This window comes from Carassius gibelio, chromosome B19 (genome assembly GCF_023724105.1).
Source record: "Carassius gibelio isolate Cgi1373 ecotype wild population from Czech Republic chromosome B19, carGib1.2-hapl.c, whole genome shotgun sequence".
NCBI classification, from domain to species: Eukaryota; Metazoa; Chordata; class Actinopteri; order Cypriniformes; family Cyprinidae; genus Carassius; species Carassius gibelio.
The window spans coordinates 4,641,400-4,661,155 of NC_068414.1; the positions used below are offsets into that span (position 1 = coordinate 4,641,400).

The 19,756-nt window shown below is 45.1% G+C and overlaps 1 protein-coding gene and 21 non-coding genes across 22 annotated transcripts; 18 read left to right on the forward strand and 4 right to left on the reverse strand.

Annotated features, from left to right (window-relative positions):
- The first annotated feature begins 880 nt into the window (after nt 1–880).
- On the forward strand, nt 881–952 carry trnap-ugg (transfer RNA proline (anticodon UGG)). The gene has a single exon. It is a non-coding gene; the product is annotated as a tRNA-Pro (tRNA).
- A 97-nt stretch (nt 953–1,049) lies between these two features.
- On the forward strand, nt 1,050–1,123 carry trnai-aau (transfer RNA isoleucine (anticodon AAU)). The gene has a single exon. It is a non-coding gene; the product is annotated as a tRNA-Ile (tRNA).
- Nucleotides 1,124–1,229: 106 nt separating this feature from the next.
- trnaf-gaa (transfer RNA phenylalanine (anticodon GAA)) lies at nt 1,230–1,302 on the forward strand. The gene has a single exon. It is a non-coding gene; the product is annotated as a tRNA-Phe (tRNA).
- A 135-nt stretch (nt 1,303–1,437) lies between these two features.
- Nucleotides 1,438–1,509, forward strand: trnaq-uug (transfer RNA glutamine (anticodon UUG)). The gene has a single exon. It is a non-coding gene; the product is annotated as a tRNA-Gln (tRNA).
- Nucleotides 1,510–2,366: 857 nt separating this feature from the next.
- On the reverse strand, nt 2,367–2,439 carry trnaa-agc (transfer RNA alanine (anticodon AGC)). The gene has a single exon. It is a non-coding gene; the product is annotated as a tRNA-Ala (tRNA).
- A 936-nt stretch (nt 2,440–3,375) lies between these two features.
- trnap-ugg (transfer RNA proline (anticodon UGG)) lies at nt 3,376–3,447 on the forward strand. Its single transcript has one exon. It is a non-coding gene; the product is annotated as a tRNA-Pro (tRNA).
- Nucleotides 3,448–3,588: 141 nt separating this feature from the next.
- On the forward strand, nt 3,589–3,660 carry trnaq-uug (transfer RNA glutamine (anticodon UUG)). Its single transcript has one exon. It is a non-coding gene; the product is annotated as a tRNA-Gln (tRNA).
- Nucleotides 3,661–4,517: 857 nt separating this feature from the next.
- trnaa-agc (transfer RNA alanine (anticodon AGC)) lies at nt 4,518–4,590 on the reverse strand. The gene has a single exon. It is a non-coding gene; the product is annotated as a tRNA-Ala (tRNA).
- A 936-nt stretch (nt 4,591–5,526) lies between these two features.
- On the forward strand, nt 5,527–5,598 carry trnap-ugg (transfer RNA proline (anticodon UGG)). Its single transcript has one exon. It is a non-coding gene; the product is annotated as a tRNA-Pro (tRNA).
- Nucleotides 5,599–5,695: 97 nt separating this feature from the next.
- trnai-aau (transfer RNA isoleucine (anticodon AAU)) lies at nt 5,696–5,769 on the forward strand. The gene has a single exon. It is a non-coding gene; the product is annotated as a tRNA-Ile (tRNA).
- A 1,208-nt stretch (nt 5,770–6,977) lies between these two features.
- LOC127979568 (uncharacterized) lies at nt 6,978–13,861 on the forward strand. Its single transcript, XM_052585104.1, has 12 exons — nt 6,978–7,405; nt 7,586–7,666; nt 7,780–7,890; nt 7,998–8,075; nt 8,198–8,392; nt 8,480–8,949; nt 9,060–9,387; nt 9,519–10,320; nt 10,444–10,653; nt 10,982–11,778; nt 11,888–12,877; nt 13,835–13,861. The coding sequence occupies exons 1-12, from the start codon at nt 7,259–7,261 to the stop codon at nt 13,859–13,861; spliced, it is 4,236 nt and encodes a 1,411-aa protein (XP_052441064.1). The 5' UTR covers nt 6,978–7,258.
- Nucleotides 13,862–14,133: 272 nt separating this feature from the next.
- On the forward strand, nt 14,134–14,205 carry trnaq-uug (transfer RNA glutamine (anticodon UUG)). Its single transcript has one exon. It is a non-coding gene; the product is annotated as a tRNA-Gln (tRNA).
- An 857-nt stretch (nt 14,206–15,062) lies between these two features.
- Nucleotides 15,063–15,135, reverse strand: trnaa-agc (transfer RNA alanine (anticodon AGC)). The gene has a single exon. It is a non-coding gene; the product is annotated as a tRNA-Ala (tRNA).
- Nucleotides 15,136–16,071: 936 nt separating this feature from the next.
- trnap-ugg (transfer RNA proline (anticodon UGG)) lies at nt 16,072–16,143 on the forward strand. Its single transcript has one exon. It is a non-coding gene; the product is annotated as a tRNA-Pro (tRNA).
- A 97-nt stretch (nt 16,144–16,240) lies between these two features.
- trnai-aau (transfer RNA isoleucine (anticodon AAU)) lies at nt 16,241–16,314 on the forward strand. Its single transcript has one exon. It is a non-coding gene; the product is annotated as a tRNA-Ile (tRNA).
- Nucleotides 16,315–16,420: 106 nt separating this feature from the next.
- On the forward strand, nt 16,421–16,493 carry trnaf-gaa (transfer RNA phenylalanine (anticodon GAA)). Its single transcript has one exon. It is a non-coding gene; the product is annotated as a tRNA-Phe (tRNA).
- A 135-nt stretch (nt 16,494–16,628) lies between these two features.
- Nucleotides 16,629–16,700, forward strand: trnal-uag (transfer RNA leucine (anticodon UAG)). Its single transcript has one exon. It is a non-coding gene; the product is annotated as a tRNA-Leu (tRNA).
- Nucleotides 16,701–17,557: 857 nt separating this feature from the next.
- Nucleotides 17,558–17,630, reverse strand: trnaa-agc (transfer RNA alanine (anticodon AGC)). The gene has a single exon. It is a non-coding gene; the product is annotated as a tRNA-Ala (tRNA).
- A 936-nt stretch (nt 17,631–18,566) lies between these two features.
- On the forward strand, nt 18,567–18,638 carry trnap-ugg (transfer RNA proline (anticodon UGG)). Its single transcript has one exon. It is a non-coding gene; the product is annotated as a tRNA-Pro (tRNA).
- A 97-nt stretch (nt 18,639–18,735) lies between these two features.
- trnai-aau (transfer RNA isoleucine (anticodon AAU)) lies at nt 18,736–18,809 on the forward strand. The gene has a single exon. It is a non-coding gene; the product is annotated as a tRNA-Ile (tRNA).
- Nucleotides 18,810–18,915: 106 nt separating this feature from the next.
- Nucleotides 18,916–18,988, forward strand: trnaf-gaa (transfer RNA phenylalanine (anticodon GAA)). The gene has a single exon. It is a non-coding gene; the product is annotated as a tRNA-Phe (tRNA).
- A 135-nt stretch (nt 18,989–19,123) lies between these two features.
- trnaq-uug (transfer RNA glutamine (anticodon UUG)) lies at nt 19,124–19,195 on the forward strand. The gene has a single exon. It is a non-coding gene; the product is annotated as a tRNA-Gln (tRNA).
- Nucleotides 19,196–19,756: the final 561 nt, after the last annotated feature.

A 19,756-nucleotide genomic window follows, 5' to 3' on the forward strand; every position in this document is an offset into this window, starting at 1 on the left:
CGTCCCTCCTCTGGGCTTGCACCTTTGCACTGGCCGCGATTGTGTTGTCGAATTAACAAAGAGATTTAGCTTTTGTGTTAAAGGACCTTCTCGGTCTTGTTACGCCAGTATGCATGTGCGGATTCTTGTATTATGCAGACCACCTTGCATCACTTGGGTCACGCAGACAACTTCTCACCTCTTTTTCTCACACTGACTTAAAGAATAAGGAAGCGCATCTCCATTCCAGTCCTCGCTCCCCAAAGGTCTGCATATTTTGCATGTCTCTCTTTGTTAGCACACCTGATTTGGATAATCAGCTCATTAGAAGTGAGCTCCTTGCGATTGACATGGTCCCTACACAGTGTTCATTGCTCCCCACTCCCTGAGCAGGGGAAATCCGTCGAAGTTTACTTCACTTTGGAACATTGGTTCACGGATTTGCGCTGCGCAACGTCTTCACACATGGACAAGTGTGACATCATATACCTCTGTATACCTCTGTACACCTCTGTGTTAGTCACTTTGAACTGAACGTACACATACGCTCTGAACTTGAATCACGGAGGGATGTCATGTGATGTCCACTTCTCAGGGCACTTACGTTTGAATGGAACAAATGTCTGAAGCTATACGAGAAACATACAAAATCTGAAGAGCAGGGGGCTCGAGGACTGGAATTGAGAACCGCTGGTCTAAGTGACATCTGACAGTTTCAGCTGTCCTCCCTAACATCCCTCTACATGTTAGATACAGCCACATTTTTAGGTCAGTTAAGAGGCCAACTTGCGTTCGTTAGCCTTTAACACTGTCTCGAGGTCTTTGATTGCTTCCACGTTAGTTCATGTTCCTTCTTTTATTGATGCTGCAGTAGCTCTTTTTTCTGAGCCCAGCACAGGAAGGCTCGTTGGTCTAGGGGTATGATTCTCGCTTTGGGTGCGAGAGGTCCCGGGTTCAAATCCCGGACGAGCCCTTGGTCGGGATAAAACGTGAAGCTTTGTTGTCTCATTGCGTTCACTAACATTGAGGCAGTTTTTTATTCAATCGGGTAGAGACAGATGGCTAAGGGAGGCCGGTTAGCTCAGATGGTTAGAGCGTGGTGCTAATAACGCCAAGGTCGTGGGTTCGATCCCCGTACTGGCCAGCTGTTTTTATTGTCTGAGGGCTCATCTCTGCTCTGCTCTTCTCCTGTGACAAAGAGTAGGGTGATCTCACTGAAATCCCTGCTTGCTAAGCAGGAGCTTGTTGTGGCCGAAATAGCTCAGTTGGGAGAGCGTTAGACTGAAAATCTAAAGGTCCCTGGTTCGATCCCGGGTTTTGGCAAAATCTCCCACTCTTTTCCGTTTTTTGAGGCGGGCCAGTGACCAAAAATCACTGGGTTCCAACTTCTCTGTATAACTGCTTCCCCACTGCCACGGAGCTATCTGTTTCCCAGTTGGCCACCAAACAAGCAGTTTTGGTTCCATGGTGTAATGGTCAGCACTCTGGGCTTTGAATCCAGCGATCTGAGTTCGAATCTCGGTGGAACCTGTGTGCTTTCTTGCCGCAGGAAAAGATAAAAACAGCACTAGGTTGGCACTGGTGACAGTCTTTGTGGCCCTGTGAGCAACGGCTGCTCCAGGTAAGGTTTCATGGTGTAATGGTTAGCACTCTGAATCCAGTGATCCAAGTTCAAATCGCTGTGGGACCACTTTTTGCAACCAATTTGCGCAGGACCATGTCTGAAATACTTTTTGGCAGCTTTGAGTCCAAAAAAATTAACTAACGTAGAGACTGTGGCAGCATTGCATCGATGCCCAGTCGGTCTCTTTAGGGCACTGGTTCTCAAACCTGTCCTGGAGGCACCCCTGCCCTGCACAGTTTGATTGTCTGCCTTATTAGACACACCCAAATAAGGTCTTGCGGTCTCTATCAATGAGTTGATGATTTGAAACAGGTGTGATAGATGAGGGAAACATTCAAAATGTGTAGGGCAGGGGTGCCTCCAGGACAGGTTTGAAAACCACTGCTTTAGGGAACTGTGTGTAAAATGGCAATGTTTTGCAACCAATTTGCACAGGACCATGTCTGAAATACTTTTTGGCAGCTGTGAGCCCCAAAAAAAGCTAACGTGGGAGTGTCGCAGCATTGCGTCAGTGCTCAGTCGGTCTCTTTAGGGCAATGGTTTTCAAACCTTTCCTGGAGGCAACCCTGTCCTGAACATTTCGTATGTCTCCCTTATTAGACACACCCAAATCAGGTCTTGCAGTCTCTATTAATGAGCTGATGATTTGAAACTGGTGTGTTAGATGAGGGGAAATGCAAAATGTGCAGGGCAGGGATGCCTCCAGGACAGGATTGAAAACCACTGATTTAGGGATGTGTGAGTAAAAGGGCAGGAGCCAACTTGGAGAATGCGGGCATCGATCCCGCTACCTCTCGCATGCTAAGCGAGCGCTCTACCATTTGAGCTAATTCCCCTGGCCTTTCAAGAATGACGAGCATAGCTGCGAATGACCGGCTTGATGCAAAGAGGCCGTCCCTCCTCTGGGCTTGCACCTTTGCACTGGCCGCGATTGTGTTGTCGAATTAACAAAGAGATTTAGCTTTTGTGTTAAAGGACCTTCTCGGTCTTGTTACGCCAGTATGCATGTGCGGATTCTTGTATTATGCAGACCACCTTGCATCACTTGGGTCACGCAGACAACTTCTCACCTCTTTTTCTCACACTGACTTAAAGAATAAGGAAGCGCATCTCCATTCCATTCCTCGCTCCCCAAAGGTCTGCATATTTTGCATGTCTCTCTTTGTTAGCACACCTGATTTGGATAATCAGCTCATTAGAAGTGAGCTCCTTGCGATTGACATGGTCCCTACTCAGTGTTCATTGCTCCCCACTCCCTGAGCAGGGGAAATCCGTCGAAGTTTACTTCACTTTGGAACATTGGTTCACGGATTTGCGCTGCGCAACATCTTCACACATGGACAAGTGTGACATCATATACCTCTGTATACCTCTGTACACCTCTGTGTTAGTCACTTTGAACTGAACGTACACATACGCTCTGAACTTGAATCACGGAGGGATGTCATGTGATGTCCACTTCTCAGGGCACTTACGTTTGAATGGAACAAATGTCTGAAGCTATACGAGAAACATACAAAATCTGAAGAGCAGGGGGCTCGAGGACTGGAATTGAGAACTGCTGGTCTAAGTGACATCTGACAGTTTCAGCTGTCCTCCCTAACATCCCTCTACATGTTAGATACAGCCACATTTTTAGGTCAGTTAAGAGGCCAACTTGCGTTCGTTAGCCTTTAACACTGTCTCGAGGTCTTTGATTGCTTCCACGTTAGTTCATGTTCCTTCTTTTATTGATGCTGCAGTAGCTCTTTTTTCTGAGCCCAGCACAGGAAGGCTCGTTGGTCTAGGGGTATGATTCTCGCTTTGGGTGCGAGAGGTCCTGGGTTCAAATCCCGGACGAGCCCTTGGCAAAATCTCTCACTCTTTTCCGTTTTTTGAGGCGGGCCAGTGACCAAAAATCACTGGGTTCCAACTTCTCTGTATAACTGCTTCCCCACTGCCACGGAGCTATCTGTTTCCCAGTTGGCCACCAAACAAGCAGTTTCGGTTCCATGGTGTAATGGTCAGCACTCTGGGCTTTGAATCCAGCGATCTGAGTTCGAATCTCGGTGGAACCTGTGTGCTTTCTTGCCGCAGGAAAAGATAAAAACAGCACTAGGTTGGCACTGGTGACAGTCTTTGTGGCCCTGTGAGCAACGGCTGCTCCAGGTAAGGTTTCATGGTGTATTGGTTAGCACTCTGAATCCAGTGATCCGAGTTCAAATCGCGGTGGGACCACTTTTTGCAACCAATTTGCGCAGGACCATGTCTGAAATACTTTTTGGCAGCTTTGAGTCCAAAAAAATTAACTAACGTAGAGACTGTGGCAGCATTGCATCGATGCCCAGTCGGTCTCTTTAGGGCACTGGTTCTCAAACCTGTCCTGGAGGCACCCCTGCCCTGCACAGTTTGATTGTCTGCCTTATTAGACACACCCAAATAAGGTATTGCGGTCTCTATCAATGAGTTGATGATTTGAAACAGGTGTGATAGATGAGGGAAACATTCAAAATGTGTAGGGCAGGGGTGCCTCCAGGACAGGTTTGAAAACCACTGCTTTAGGGAACTGTGTGTAAAATGGCAATGTTTTGCAACCAATTTGCACAGGACCATGTCTGAAATACTTTTTGGCAGCTGTGAGCCCCAAAAAAAGCTAACGTGGGAGTGTCGCAGCATTGCGTCAGTGCTCAGTCGGTCTCTTTAGGGCAATGGTTTTCAAACCTTTCCTGGAGGCAACCCTGTCCTGAACATTTCGTATGTCTCCCTTATTAGACACACCCAAATCAGGTCTTGCAGTCTCTATTAATGAGCTGATGATTTGAAACTGGTGTGTTAGATGAGGGGAAATGCAAAATGTGCAGGGCAGGGATGCCTCCAGGACAGGATTGAAAACCACTGATTTAGGGATGTGTGAGTAAAAGGGCAGGAGCCAACTTGGAGAATGCGGGCATCGATCCCGCTACCTCTCGCATGCTAAGCGAGCGCTCTACCATTTGAGCTAATTCCCCTGGCCTTTCAAGAATGACGAGCATAGCTGCGAATGACCGGCTTGATGCAAAGAGGCCGTCCCTCCTCTGGGCTTGCACCTTTGCACTGGCCGCGATTGTGTTGTCGAATTAACAAAGAGATTTAGCTTTTGTGTTAAAGGACCTTCTCGGTCTTGTTACGCCAGTATGCATGTGCGGATTCTTGTATTATGCAGACCACCTTGCATCACTCGGGTCACGCAGACAACTTCTCACCTCTTTTTCTCACACTGACTTAAAGAATAAGGAAGCGCATCTCCATTCCAGTCCTCGCTTCCCAAAGGTCTGCATATTTTGCATGTCTCTCTTTGTTAGCACACCTGATTTGGATAATCAGCTCATTAGAAGTGAGCTCCTTGCGATTGACATGGTCCCTACACAGTGTTCATTGCTCCCCACTCCCTGAGCAGGGGAAATCCGTAGAAGTTTACTTCACTTTGGAACATTGGTTCACGGATTTGCGCTGCGCAACGTCTTCACACATGGACAAGTGTGACATCATATACCTCTGTATACCTCTGTACACCTCTGTGTTAGTCACTTTGAACTGAACGTACACATACGCTCTGAACTTGAATCACGGAGGGATGTCATGTGATGTCCACTTCTCAGGGCACTTATGTTTGAATGGAACAAATGTCTGAAGCTATACGAGAAACATACAAAATCTGAAGAGCAGGGGGCTCGAGGACTGGAATTGAGAACCGCTGGTCTAAGTGACATCTGACAGTTTCAGCTGTCCTCCCTAACATCCCTCTACATGTTAGATACAGCCACATTTTTAGGTCAGTTAAGAGGCCAACTTGCGTTCGTTAGCCTTTAACACTGTCTCGAGGTCTTTGATTGCTTCCACGTTAGTTCATGTTCCTTCTTTTATTGATGCTGCAGTAGCTCTTTTTTCTCAGCCCAGCACAGGAAGGCTCGTTGGTCTAGGGGTATGATTCTCGCTTTGGGTGCGAGAGGTCCCGGGTTCAAATCCCGGACGAGCCCTTGGTCGGGATAAAACGTGAAGCTTTGTTGTCTCATTGCGTTCACTAACATTGAGGCAGTTTTTTATTCAATCGGGTAGAGGCAGATGGCTAAGGGAGGCCGGTTAGCTCAGATGGTTAGAGCGTGGTGCTAATAACGCCAAGGTCGCGGGTTCGATCCCCGTACTGGCCAGCTGTTTTTATTGTCTGGGGGCTCATCTCTGCTCTGCTCTTCTCCTGTGACAAAGAGTAGGGTGATCTCACTGAAATCCCTGCTTGCTAAGCAGGAGCTTGTTGTGGCCGAAATGGCGGTACCTGACAACCACAAGTCTGTAAAATTAATCCAATAGTATGCCGACTTCTATCTTTTAAAAACCAATCACGTTATGACCTCTATCTTTTGAAAACCAATCACGTTACGACCTCTATCTTTTGAAAACCAATCACGTTACGACTTCTATCTTTTAAAAACCAATCACGTTACGACTTCTATCTTTTATAAATCAATCACGTTGCGATCTCTATTTTTCCGCGTCCAATGAAATGGCAAGGTCTATTTCTCATACACCAATCACGCACGTCCTCGCCAATTGCATGTAATCTCCGCTCAGGTAACGTTAAATTATTTACATTCCGCTCATGTATGTTATTTATATCTTGATATGAATGAAATGGTTTAGGATTTTTGTTCTTTAGGAATAGCAAGATTGGCCATGTAAATTAGCCTATGATTACCGCTTGATACTACGTAACGTCAACTGTCACTGATGTGTAAATACTATTACGACCGGAGCTAACGTAACTGTAAATATGTCGAATTTAACCGATTAACAAGTTTTCTCAATGAAAAAAAAAATGCTTTTTATTTAATTGTAATAAGGTTCTACAGCTTTTTCCAAATGCGGCATTTGAACACACAAAATAAATTTGGAAAATGTTAATGTTTTGTTTAACTTTTACACGTATGTTATATGTTTGTACATATGTTATGACCAGTCAAAAGAAGTGAATGGATAAGTTTATACATTCAGGTTCATGCCCTTATCACATGGACACAGTTGAAAGACCACAATATGTTTAATCTGAGTATTTGTTTTAGTCAAATTAATCCATAATGCTATATATTTATTTATTTATTTATACTCATAAACGTGTTGTATGAGCCTAGGTCATTGAGACATACAGCCATAATAGAAAGATCTATCACAACTTGTTAAGACTCTATGTAATTGTTCTTATACTTTTATTCTTGTTATAATCTTATTATATGTATTTTTTTATATTTGTACAAACATACACACATACATACAAACATATATATATATATATATATATATATATATATATATATATATATATATATATATATATATATATATAAATGTTATATAATTGTTTTGACATTATATATATGACTGAATTGTGCAATTGAAATGTTTCCTCTTGGCATGAATATAGCCCCTGCTGCTGACATGGCATTAAATAATAAATAAATAAATCACAACATGTTATATGTAAGATAATATGTGTATTATAATGAACTTATAATCTGCTATAATATGGCGGTCGTTCTGGACCAGGAACACAACTAGCTATCATGAAATGAACACAACAGGAGGGTAAATGCTACAGGCTACAATGGCAGTTAGTGTAACGTGTTATGTAGTGTTTCAGGCAACGACATGGCTTCAGCTAAGTCTCACAAAGGCATGAGTAATGCTGAATGGCTTGCGCGTCTGGAGAGTTTTGCCCAAACAGGAGTTTGGCCATCTACACAGGGGAATAGACCTTCTCCCCGACAAAAAAGATGGCATGAGATGTATCAGAAGGTAAGTTATGCAGCTAGATTCATGGGCAAACTAACAAACTTTTTTGACAATACATTGTGGTATTTTTATTTATGTGTATGGTTAAGTAATTACATGTAAATACAATGTTATATTGATATAATTATGATGACTTATTGCTGTTTTGAGATCCAGTGTCAGAGGTATAATTCATGTTCACAGATAGAAAAGTGCCCTCTGCAAATGAGGGGACAGACCACTCTTCTGAAGGAAGCTCAGACATGTATTTGTGGCTTTCACAAGGTAACTTCAATTAGCCTGGTTCAAGTTGCATAAATAGATAGATGTGTTTGCAACATCAATGTGTCTAAAATCACATTAGGAAGACTGTTTTGTACTTTATGCATGTGTCACAGGTTCATCCACCAGTCACAGGGGAAGCATCACAGAGCACCCCGGCCCAAAGCACACCCTCTGTCAGCGATGTGTCATGTCCTGCAAAGAGACCTAAACTGACATTGTCAATGGTAAGCAGACCACACTATTGCATGCATCACTGCAGATACTGAAACATCTCAACCTTTAACTATAGTGTTAGGGTTTTGTTATCACTAACCATGACAAATCTTTTTAGTTTGAAAAGTCAAGGTTTGGAGGCTCACATGTGGCAGCAGCAAAACCTAATTTGAGCACCCAGAGGAAAACCTCTCAGGTTAATATTAAAAGACATCAAGACTTTTATAATGTCATCATGACTTTATCACTATTTAATTTTAATGTATTAAAAACATGGCAATCCCCTTAATAAATTATTCATAATGTTTGACTCCACAGATGTTAGAGCACTCCAGTTCAGCTACAGTTTCATGTCCACCCTCTGATCCTCATCCTCCTCCATCCCCCAAACCTCATCAGCCCGTCATCCAGTCCTCCTCTTCCTTCTTCCTTCCTCCACCTCAGAGTTCACAACGCATCAAAAAAACAGCAACGCCATCAACTGTTTCTGAGAATACTGTTGTGAGGAGCCCAGTAAGATCTCATTCAAAATATATACATGTCTTCATCATTTAATGCTCTCTTAGCTTTTATTTAAACCAGTGTTTTTTATAATATCAGCAGGTCTCATCTCAGCCAGAAGATCTCCCCCTTCTGTGGCCACAGACAATGCCACAGCAAGACCAGAAGTGGGTGTCAGAAGCACTTTTTAGGGTTGGTGCAAAGGGAAAGCTGGAGCTGCGTGAAAACCTACAGTTGTGGTATCACCCCCCACCACCAGCCCTGTTGTACCACCAAGCTCCAACACCTGATAGGTTTTTTTCACAGCGTCTCTTGCTCTGGATGCCATATAAGCTGTGGAAGGTGCGGCTCCAGTGTACTAACCCTGCCTGTGCCAGGCAACAGCTGTGTGGTGGTGGACTGCACAGGAGGGTACGACAGGTGTTAGACATTGACAGATACTACAACCTGGTGACAGAGACCCTGATCTGCACCAGGTGTAGAACCAGCTATCTGTCCTGGAGTCAAGCTGTGCTGCAGCAGTTGGACCTGGCCCATCGATCTGAATTCAGGGTCATCCTCACACGCAAGTAATTATTTTGCAGTCATTTTCACTTATGTGCTACCCTTTCTGATAAATATTTCCTACAATAATTAGATACCTTATAATAAGATACTTAAATGAATGCTTTTTTCCAAGGTATGCCTGTGACATTCGGGTTCTTCGCTTGCTGCGTGAGAGGGGCATGGGGAATGGCCCAGTGAGGATCATCGGCCAGCTGAGAGAGAACCACAGTGAGGAGTGGTTGAAACGTGCGCTTCGGTACACATCAGAGTGTGTGGCCTTTTTTGATAATCGTGGCCTGCATCCGCTGCACTTCCAGGAGCCACCACCACTTGCTTCAGTACCCAGCTACAAATGGCTCCTCACTGTATATAGTCAGGACATTCTCAACAGGCTCGATCACATAAAGGCCAGCATAACATCCACGTATGGATCAATCTTAAAAATGGATTCAACTAAGAAGGTCAGATAAGCTGCTTAATTGACTGTACCCTTATCTATAATGTATTGTTAGACCAAGAGAGCTTTATTTTTTTCAGTGTAACTGATTTGGATGCATGTTGTATTATTTGCTATGCTTATTGTTTCTTTCAGATCACCAAGAAGTTGAGCGGGCCTGCGAAAGGCACAGCACAGTGGCTTACCTCAGTGGGCAATGAGATAGGTCAGGTGCTGATGAGTGTCCTGACTGCGAATGAAGGGGCTGGGTTAGACCTCATGGCTGCAGGGCTCATGGAGCGATACCGGAGTGCTGGTGTTGATCCTCCCACTATCATTTATGTGGACTGTGATTGTTGCAAGAAAGTGGGAGAGACTAAATTGAAGAGGCGGTTCAGCGGCTGGCCAGATGTCATCGTCCGCCTAGACATTTGGCATTTTATGCGACGTCTGGCAGTAGGGTGCACCACTGACGCCCACCAGTTGTACCCTACTTTTATGGCAAGGCTGTCATCCTGTATTTTTGAGTGGGATGCAGGGGATCTCACTCTGCTGAGACAGGCCAAAAGGGAGCAACTCATCCAACAGGGCTGGCCTACTCTGTCGGAGGCAGAACTGGACCATCATTTAACTAAAGCTGAGCTGCTCCAGCACTGCAGGAGGAGAACACGGGGAGAAGAAACCACTTTCCGCCTCCTTGATATGCTCATCAGAGAGCTCATGGGTGGCAAGGGGAATGATGCTCTTGGTGTTCCTCTACTTGACAGTGTGAGAATGCAGCACATCTGGAATGTCCAGAGGCGGCACATCACCTGTATCCAAGACCCTCCAAATGTGCCGCTCTATACTGAAACTGGAACTACAAGCAAGGGTGGGGTGGTTCTAAAAACTTATCGTTGTGCCAGAGGCTCCACATCCCTGGAATCATTTCACTGCCACCTAAACAGATTTATTCCAGGTTTGTCATGTCAGAATATACCACATTTTGCCACTAATTCCTGTTTATCAAGATATTTGCAGATTAAATTTTATGTTTTGCATTTTCTCAAAGCAATATTTGGCTTTCTATTTCTTTTTCTAGGGAACAGCGCAAACAGCCTGAACTTCCAGATTTATCTCCTGGAAGGTTTATTACGCTGGAATCAGGACCGGGCTGAAGCTGCTGTTGCAGATGGAGGTTCAACTCTGCGCTCTTACACAGGGGAGCTGTTTTACTCTGTCAATGAGAACTACAATAAGTTGTATGGCAGGAAATTGGTCCCTAGCTTCACTCCACCTGCAGTATACACAGGTAAAAATATTTTGATAAATGCAGCTCATGATGTAGCATGTTTTTGGTAAAATTACAAGTGCTTTTGGACAATAATAATGTAATTTTGACATATCAGAGAAAAATTATACTACCAGAATATTTATACATTATTCTGTGTTCTAGGTTTCAGGGCAGAAAATAAAATACATAGTAGAATATAGAGTAATCCTGTCTTTTTATGATACCCTCTGAATTAGATATATATTGTTCATACAGAAGTGGACAACAAAATATTTACTGCATTTCTAAATAAACCTTTCTGCATAATTTCCATTAAAAATGTTTCCTGTTACAAATATTTCCTCAGGGGAGCTCATTGGAGTACAGTACTTGTTGAGGCAGAATAGTCAGCCCCTGGAGGACATGTGCCCTACCTCTGATAGGACCTCTCAATTGCTGGAGGAGATAGATGTGGAGGAGCAAGTGGAAAAGGATGAGGGTTTCATTGATTTCTTTGGAGAGGAAGCCACAGTGGCAAATCTTGTGGCATCAGATGACTTAGTCCTTTCAGGTCCACCAGTTCTACCAGCTGCACCAGTTCCCAGTGTCCAGGCTCCTACAGCTGCACCACTGCCCAGTGTCAAAATTCCACCACTGCCCATTGTCCAGACTCCACCACTGCCCAGTGTCCAGACTCCACCATTGCCCAGTGTCCAGACTCCACCACTGCCCAGTGTCCAGACTCCACCATTGCCCAGTGTCCAGACTCCACCATTGCCCAGTGTCCAAACTCCACCACTGCCCAGTGTCCAGACTCCACCACTGCCCAGTGTCCAGGCTCCACCACTGCTCAGAGTCCAGGCTCCTTCAACTGCACCAGTGCCCAGTGTAGCTGCATCACTGCTCAGTGTCCAGGCTCCACCATTGTTCAGAGTCCGGGCTCCTTCAGCTGCACCAGTGCCCAGTGTCCAGGCTCCACCACTGCTCAGAGTCCGGGCTCCTTCAGCTGCACCAGTGCCCAGTGTAGCTGCACCACTGCCCAGTGTCCAGACTCCACCACTGCCCAGTGTCCAGGCTCCACCACTGCTCAGAGTCCGGGCTCCTTCAGCTGCACCAGTACCCAGTGTCCAGGATCCTTTAGATACACCAGTGCCCTCAGCAATGGTAAAATTTCCTTTTCTATACGAATTGTCACTCATTTAGTTATCTGCCATTAAGCAGTAAACTTACTTAACAGCATGTAAATACCTAACCAACAGTTATATATTTCCAGGCTGTTGACGAACACTGCATTCCTGGAATGGACCGGGTGGATGCGTTGGCAGAGTGTCTGGTGGAGCTGCGCACACAGACAAGCCTCACACTTACCAACCAACAAGTTGCGACCATTGTGGGTCTGTGGCAGAACCTGGACAAATTTGATAAAGACAGGGTGGCGTATGCTGCTCGTCATCAAGACAGGCTACTTACAGGACGTTTTAGGTCCCCAAAAAAGAAAGCTGTCTTCACTCCTGGTGTCGACAGCACAAAAAGGTGTGTTTTGGGTTCTAGCGGCTCTCCAGCACAGTGGCCTAATTGCTGTCGCCTTGTTGAAATGATTTTCATAAGGTTATGTAACATCCACCGAAGCCCCAAGAAACAGCGGACAGAATGTCTGTCTAGATGGGATCTCATTCTTCGTGATTACAGAAAAATTCGGCAGCTAATCCTGAGCAATGGAACGGTGATGAGTGACACAACCCTTCAGCTAGTTGAGGTAAATCAGAGGACCCTTACGACATGGCACAATAACCGTTTAAAGGGTCAGGAGGTCTCCTTGCTGTTGCAAGGGCTGGACCTTCCAGAGGCACGTCCAGTGGCTTTGGATGTTTTGCCTCCAGCACGAGTACAGCCTGTTGTGCCTCCACAATATAGCCACCAGTTGCATACCTACCAGATGCCACCAGACACAGCTGGACAGGCAAAGACAAAGTTTAGAAAGATTGCGCCCTCAGCTACCTGTACATCTGCCACAGCAACTTCAATCTGGCCATCAGCCGTACACCCTCAGCATTCAGCCACGTCCAGCCAGCTAAGGACAATTTGTCCCAGGCCGACAGCACCACACCCATTGGTTCCTGACACACCCACTGCCCCTGTTGTGTCTCAGATGTTTCTGGTGCCCTGCCCAGCCCCATTTTCCACCATTAACCCTGGAGCAATTTCCTCTGAGCCACCTGCAAATGACACAGCCACTCCAACCAAACGATCGTACAATCGCACTGTAAAAGCAAATTCGTGCAGAAAGTGTGGCCAATTTCGTACTCAAGAAACTGGCCATAGCCAGTACAAAGGCAAAATATATTGCCCTAATAAAGAAACAATTACGAAGGAGCAGTGGTTACAGATTATGAGAAGATAACTCATTTATTTATGTGTGATACATTCATTTTGTTCTCTTGGTTGGATCTGTTCTGTTTTTTATCTTCCAGCCATATTTAATGTTAAAGAGTTATACTGTGCACTTTTTTTTATCTTGTATTATTATTATTATTATTATTATTATTATTATAAACATGTGGGTATGTATGTGAATACACTATAATACATATGGAAATATATATACATATTAAATAAAGTTAAACTATTATTATTATTATTATAGAAAGGTTTATGTGTAGAGGAAGCAGTATAAAGTAAAATACCAAAATGTGTAGATTTTGATGTATATATTTATATATTTTTTTGTACTTATTTTATATAGCGTGTGAACTTAAAATTCTTAATTTTATATTGAATTTAGTACTTTTCCTACATTTTTTTAAATATGTATATAGTTAATAAATATATTTCTCTTTGACTGGTGTGTTGTATTTATTTGTTTTATTGAATGTAATGACATTCAGTTTACAGTTAAATTCAGTGTCACGTGTAGCTTTGCAGTAAGTAATATGATACAATAAAGTGTGAATGCCGTAATAAGGAGGTTATTTTGTCCCTACTGCCACAGGAAATGATTGCCTTAATAAATGCACTTTGACTAATGATAATGATAATGAGAATAAAATAAAAATCAATCTTAGAAACGAAAGAATTATTAAATCAAAAACATTACTGTCAAAATCAATCTTAGAAACGAAACAATAATTAAATTCAAATACATTACTTTTAAAATCAAACTTGGACACGAAACAATCGATTTACGATTTTTAACAAATACACGCATAACTTTATGTGACAGCGTGGATTCGAACCTACGATTTCCTGAATTTCTCGCGCTTCTCTTCCTCTCTCTCCCCTCTTCCCCCCCTTCTTATACAGACAATTGTTCCCCAGCTTTGGCGGAGTTGGGAGAGCGTTAGACTGAAGATCTAAAGGTCCCTGGTTCGATCCCGGGTTTCGGCAAAATCTCTCACTCTTTTCCGTTTTTTGAGGCGGGCCAGTGACCAAAAATCACTGGGTTCCAACTTCTCTGTATAACTGCTTCCCCACTGCCACGGAGCTATCTGTTTCCCAGTTGGCCACCAAACAAGCAGTTTCGGTTCCATGGTGTAATGGTCAGCACTCTGGGCTTTGAATCCAGCGATCTGAGTTCGAATCTCGGTGGAACCTGTGTGCTTTCTTGCCGCAGGAAAAGATAAAAACAGCACTAGGTTGGCACTGGTGACAGTCTTTGTGGCCCTGTGAGCAACGGCTGCTCCAGGTAAGGTTTCATGGTGTATTGGTTAGCACTCTGAATCCAGTGATCCGAGTTCAAATCGCGGTGGGACCACTTTTTGCAACCAATTTGCGCAGGACCATGTCTGAAATACTTTTTGGCAGCTTTGAGTCCAAAAAAATTAACTAACGTAGAGACTGTGGCAGCATTGCATCGATGCCCAGTCGGTCTCTTTAGGGCACTGGTTCTCAAACCTGTCCTGGAGGCACCCCTGCCCTGCACAGTTTGATTGTCTGCCTTATTAGACACACCCAAATAAGGTATTGCGGTCTCTATCAATGAGTTGATGATTTGAAACAGGTGTGATAGATGAGGGAAACATTCAAAATGTGTAGGGCAGGGGTGCCTCCAGGACAGGTTTGAAAACCACTGCTTTAGGGAACTGTGTGTAAAATGGCAATGTTTTGCAACCAATTTGCACAGGACCATGTCTGAAATACTTTTTGGCAGCTGTGAGCCCCAAAAAAAGCTAACGTGGGAGTGTCGCAGCATTGAGTCAGTGCTCAGTCGGTCTCTTTAGGGCAATGGTTTTCAAACCTTTCCTGGAGGCAACCCTGTCCTGAACATTTCGTATGTCTCCCTTATTAGACACACCCAAATCAGGTCTTGCAGTCTCTATTAATGAGCTGATGATTTGAAACTGGTGTGTTAGATGAGGGGAAATGCAAAATGTGCAGGGCAGGGATGCCTCCAGGACAGGATTGAAAACCACTGATTTAGGGATGTGTGAGTAAAAGGGCAGGAGCCAACTTGGAGAATGCGGGCATCGATCCCGCTACCTCTCGCATGCTAAGCGAGCGCTCTACCATTTGAGCTAATTCCCCTGGCCTTTCAAGAATGACGAGCATAGCTGCGAATGACCGGCTTGATGCAAAGAGGCCGTCCCTCCTCTGGGCTTGCACCTTTGCACTGGCCGCGATTGTGTTGTCGAATTAACAAAGAGATTTAGCTTTTGTGTTAAAGGACCTTCTCGGTCTTGTTACGCCAGTATGCATGTGCGAATTCTTGTATTATGCAGACCACCTTGCATCACTCGGGTCACGCAGACAACTTCTCACCTCTTTTTCTCACACTGACTTAAAGAATAAGGAAGCGCATCTCCATTCCAGTCCTCGCTTCCCAAAGGTCTGCATATTTTGCATGTCTCTCTTTGTTAGCACACCTGATTTGGATAATCAGCTCATTAGAAGTGAGCTCCTTGCGATTGACATGGTCCCTACACAGTGTTCATTGCTCCCCACTCCCTGAGCAGGGGAAATCCGTCGAAGTTTACTTCACTTTGGAACATTGGTTCACGGATTTGCGCTGCGCAACGTCTTCACACATGGACAAGTGTGACATCATATACCTCTGTATACCTCTGTACACCTCTGTGTTAGTCACTTTGAACTGAACGTACACATACGCTCTGAACTTGAATCACGGAGGGATGTCATGTGATGTCCACTTCTCAGGGCACTTACGTTTGAATGGAACAAATGTCTGAAGCTATACGAGAAACATACAAAATCTGAAGAGCAGGGGGCTCGAGGACTGGAATTGAGAACCGCTGGTCTAAGTGACATCTGACAGTTTCAGCTGTCCTCCCTAACATCCCTCTACATGTTAGATACAGCCACATTTTTAGGTCAGTTAAGAGGCCAACTTGCGTTCGTTAGCCTTTAACACTGTCTCGAGGTCTTTGATTGCTTCCACGTTAGTTCATGTTCCTTCTTTTATTGATGCTGCAGTAGCTCTTTTTTCTCAGCCCAGCACAGGAAGGCTCGTTGGTCTAGGGGTATGATTCTCGCTTTGGGTGCGAGAGGTCCCGGCTTCAAATCCCGGACGAGCCCTTGGTCGGGATAAAACGTGAAGCTTTGTTGTCTCATTGCGTTCACTAACATTGAGGCAGTTTTTTATTCAATCGGGTAGAGGCAGATGGCTAAGGGAGGCCGGTTAGCTCAGATGGTTAGAGCGTGGTGCTAATAACGCCAAGGTCGCGGGTTCGATCCCCGTACTGGCCAGCTGTTTTTATTGTCTGGGGGCTCATCTCTGCTCTGCTCTTCTCCTGTGACAAAGAGTAGGGTGATCTCACTGAAATCCCTGCTTGCTAAGCAGGAGCTTGTTGTGGCCGAAATAGCTCAGTTGGGAGAGCGTTAGACTGAAGATCTAAAGGTCCCTGGTTCGATCCCGGGTTTCGGCAAAATCTCCCACTCTTTTCCGTTTTTTGAGGCGGGCCAGTGACCAAAAATCACTGGGTTCCAACTTCTCTGTATAACTGCTTCCCCACTGCCACGGAGCTATCTGTTTCCCAGTTGGCCACCAAACAAGCAGTTTCGGTTCCATGGTGTAATGGTCAGCACTCTGGGCTTAGAATCCAGCGATCTGAGTTCGAATCTCGGTGGAACCTGTGTGCTTTCTTGCCGCAGGAAAAGATAAAAACAGCACTAGGTTGGCACTGGTGACAGTCTTTGTGGCCCTGTGAGCAACGGCTGCTCCAGGTAAGGTTTCATGGTGTAATGGTTAGCACTCTGAATCCAGTGATCAGAGTTCAAATCGCGGTGGGACCACTTTTTGCAACCAATTTGCGCAGGACCATGTCTGAAATACTTTTTGGCAGCTTTGAGTCCAAAAAAATTAACTAACGTAGAGACTGTGGCAGCATTGCATCGATGCCCAGTCGGTCTCTTTAGGGCACTGGTTCTCAAACCTGTCCTGGAGGCACCCCTGCCCTGCACAGTTTGATTGTCTGCCTTATTAGACACACCCAAATAAGGTCTTGCGGTCTCTATCAATGAGTTGATTATTTGAAACAGGTGTGATAGATGAGGGAAACATTCAAAATGTGTAGGGCAGGGGTGCCTCCAGGACAGGTTTGAAAACCACTGCTTTAGGGAACTGTGTGTAAAATGGCAATGTTTTGCAACCAATTTGCACAGGACCATGTCTGAAATACTTTTTGGCAGCTGTGAGCCCCAAAAAAAGCTAACGTGGGAGTGTCGCAGCATTGCGTCAGTGCTCAGTCGGTCTCTTTAGGGCAATGGTTTTCAAACCTTTCCTGGAGGCAACCCTGTCCTGAACATTTCGTATGTCTCCCTTATTAGACACACCCAAATCAGGTCTTGCAGTCTCTATTAATGAGCTGATGATTTGAAACTGGTGTGTTAGATGAGGGGAAATGCAAAATGTGCAGGGCAGGGATGCCTCCAGGACAGGATTGAAAACCACTGATTTAGGGATGTGTGAGTAAAAGGCCAGGAGCCAACTTGGAGAATGCGGGCATCGATCCCGCTACCTCTCGCATGCTAAGCGAGCGCTCTACCATTTGAGCTAATTCCCCTGGCCTTTCAAGAATGACGAGCATAGCTGCGAATGACCGGCTTGATGCAAAGAGGCCGTCCCTCCTCTGGGCTTGCACCTTTGCACTGGCCGCGATTGTGTTGTCGAATTAACAAAGAGATTTAGCTTTTGTGTTAAAGGACCTTCTCGGTCTTGTTACGCCAGTATGCATGTGCGGATTCTTGTATTATGCAGACCACCTTGCATCACTCGGGTCACGCAGACAACTTCTCACCTCTTTTTCTCACACTGACTTAAAGAATAAGGAAGCGCATCTCCATTCCAGTCCTCGCTTCCCAAAGGTCTGCATATTTTGCATGTCTCTCTTTGTTAGCACACCTGATTTGGATAATCAGCTCATTAGAAGTGAGCTCCTTGCAATTGACATTGTCCCTACACAGTGTTCATTGCTCCCCACTCCCTGAGCAGGGGAAATCCGTCGAAGTTTACTTCACTTTGGAACATTGGTTCACGGATTTGCGCTGCGCAACGTCTTCACACATGGACAAGTGTGACATCATATACCTCTGTATACCTCTGTACACCTCTGTGTTAGTCACTTTGAACTGAACGTACACATACGCTCTGAACTTGAATCACGGAGGGATGTCATGTGATGTCCACTTCTCAGGGCACTTACGTTTGAATGGAACAAATGTCTGAAGCTATACGAGAAACATACAAAATCTGAAGAGCAGGGGGCTCGAGGACTGGAATTGAGAACCGCTGGTCTAAGTGACATCTGACAGTTTCAGCTGTCCTCCCTAACATCCCTCTACATGTTAGATACAGCCACATTTTTAGGTCAGTTAAGAGGCCAACTTGCGTTCGTTAGCCTTTAACACTGTCTCGAGGTCTTTGATTGCTTCCACATTAGTTCATGTTCCTTCTTTTATTGATGATGCAGTAGCTCTTTTTTCTCAGCCCAGCACAGGAAGGCTCGTTGGTCTAGGGGTATGATTCTCGCTTTGGGTGCGAGAGGTCCCGGGTTCAAATCCTGGACGAGCCCTTGGTCGGGATAAAACGTGAAGCTTTGTTGTCTCATTGCGTTCACTAACATTGAGGCAGTTTTTTATTCAATCGGGTAGAGACAGATGGCTAAGGGAGGCCGGTTAGCTCAGATGGTTAGAGCGTGGTGCTAATAACGCCAAGGTCGCGGGTTCGATCCCCGTACTGGCCAGCTGTTTTTATTGTCTGGGGGCTCATCTCTGCTCTGCTCTTCTCCTATGACAAAGAGTAGGGTGATCTCACTGAAATCCCTGCTTGCTAAGCAGAAGCTTGTTGTGGCCGAAATAGCTCAGTTGGGAGAGCGTTAGACTGAAGATCTAAAGGTCCCTGGTTCGATCCCGGGTTTCAGCAAAATCTCCCACTCTTTTCCGTTTTTTGAGGCGGGCCAGTGACCAAAAATCACTGGGTTCCAACTTCTCTGTATAACTGCTTCCCCACTGCCACGGAGCTATCTGTTTCCCAGTTGGCCACCAAACAAGCAGTTTCGGTTCCATGGTGTAATGGTCAGCACTCTGGGCTTTGAATCCAGCGATCTGAGTTCGAATCTCGGTGGAACCTGTGTGCTTTCTTGCCGCAGGAAAAGATAAAAACAGCACTAGGTTGGCACTGGTGACAGTCTTTGTGGCCCTGTGAGCAACGGCTGCTCCAGGTAAGGTTTCATGGTGTAATGGTTAGCACTCTGAATCCAGTGATCCGAGTTCAAATCGCGGTGGGACCACTTTTTGCAACCAATTTGCGCAGGACCATGTCTGAAATACTTTTTGGCAGCTTTGAGTCCAAAAAAATTAACTAACGTAGAGACTGTGGCAGCATTGCATCGATGCCCAGTCGGTCTCTTTAGGGCACTGGTTCTCAAACCTGTCCTGGAGGCACCCCTGCCCTGCACAGTTTGATTGTCTGCCTTATTAGACACACCCAAATAAGGTCTTGCGGTCTCTATCAATGAGTTGATGATTTGAAACAGGTGTGATAGATGAGGGAAACATTCAAAATGTGTAGGGCAGGGGTGCCTCCAGGACAGGTTTGAAAACCACTGCTTTAGGGAACTGTGTGTAAAATGGCAATGTTTTGCAACCAATTTGCACAGGACCATGTCTGAAATACTTTTTGGCAGCTGTG

Bases quoted from the DNA above. Each gene is read 5' to 3' on its own strand.
- LOC127979568 (XM_052585104.1), top strand. From the start codon at position 7,259: ATGGCTTCAGCTAAGTCTCACAAAGGCATGAGTAATGCTGAATGGCTT. The intron at 7,406-7,585 runs GTAAGTTATGCA...TCATGTTCACAG, and splicing joins GGCATGAGATGTATCAGAAG to ATAGAAAAGTGCCCTCTGCA. The intron at 11,779-11,887 runs GTAAAATTTCCT...ATATATTTCCAG, and splicing joins CACCAGTGCCCTCAGCAATG to GCTGTTGACGAACACTGCAT.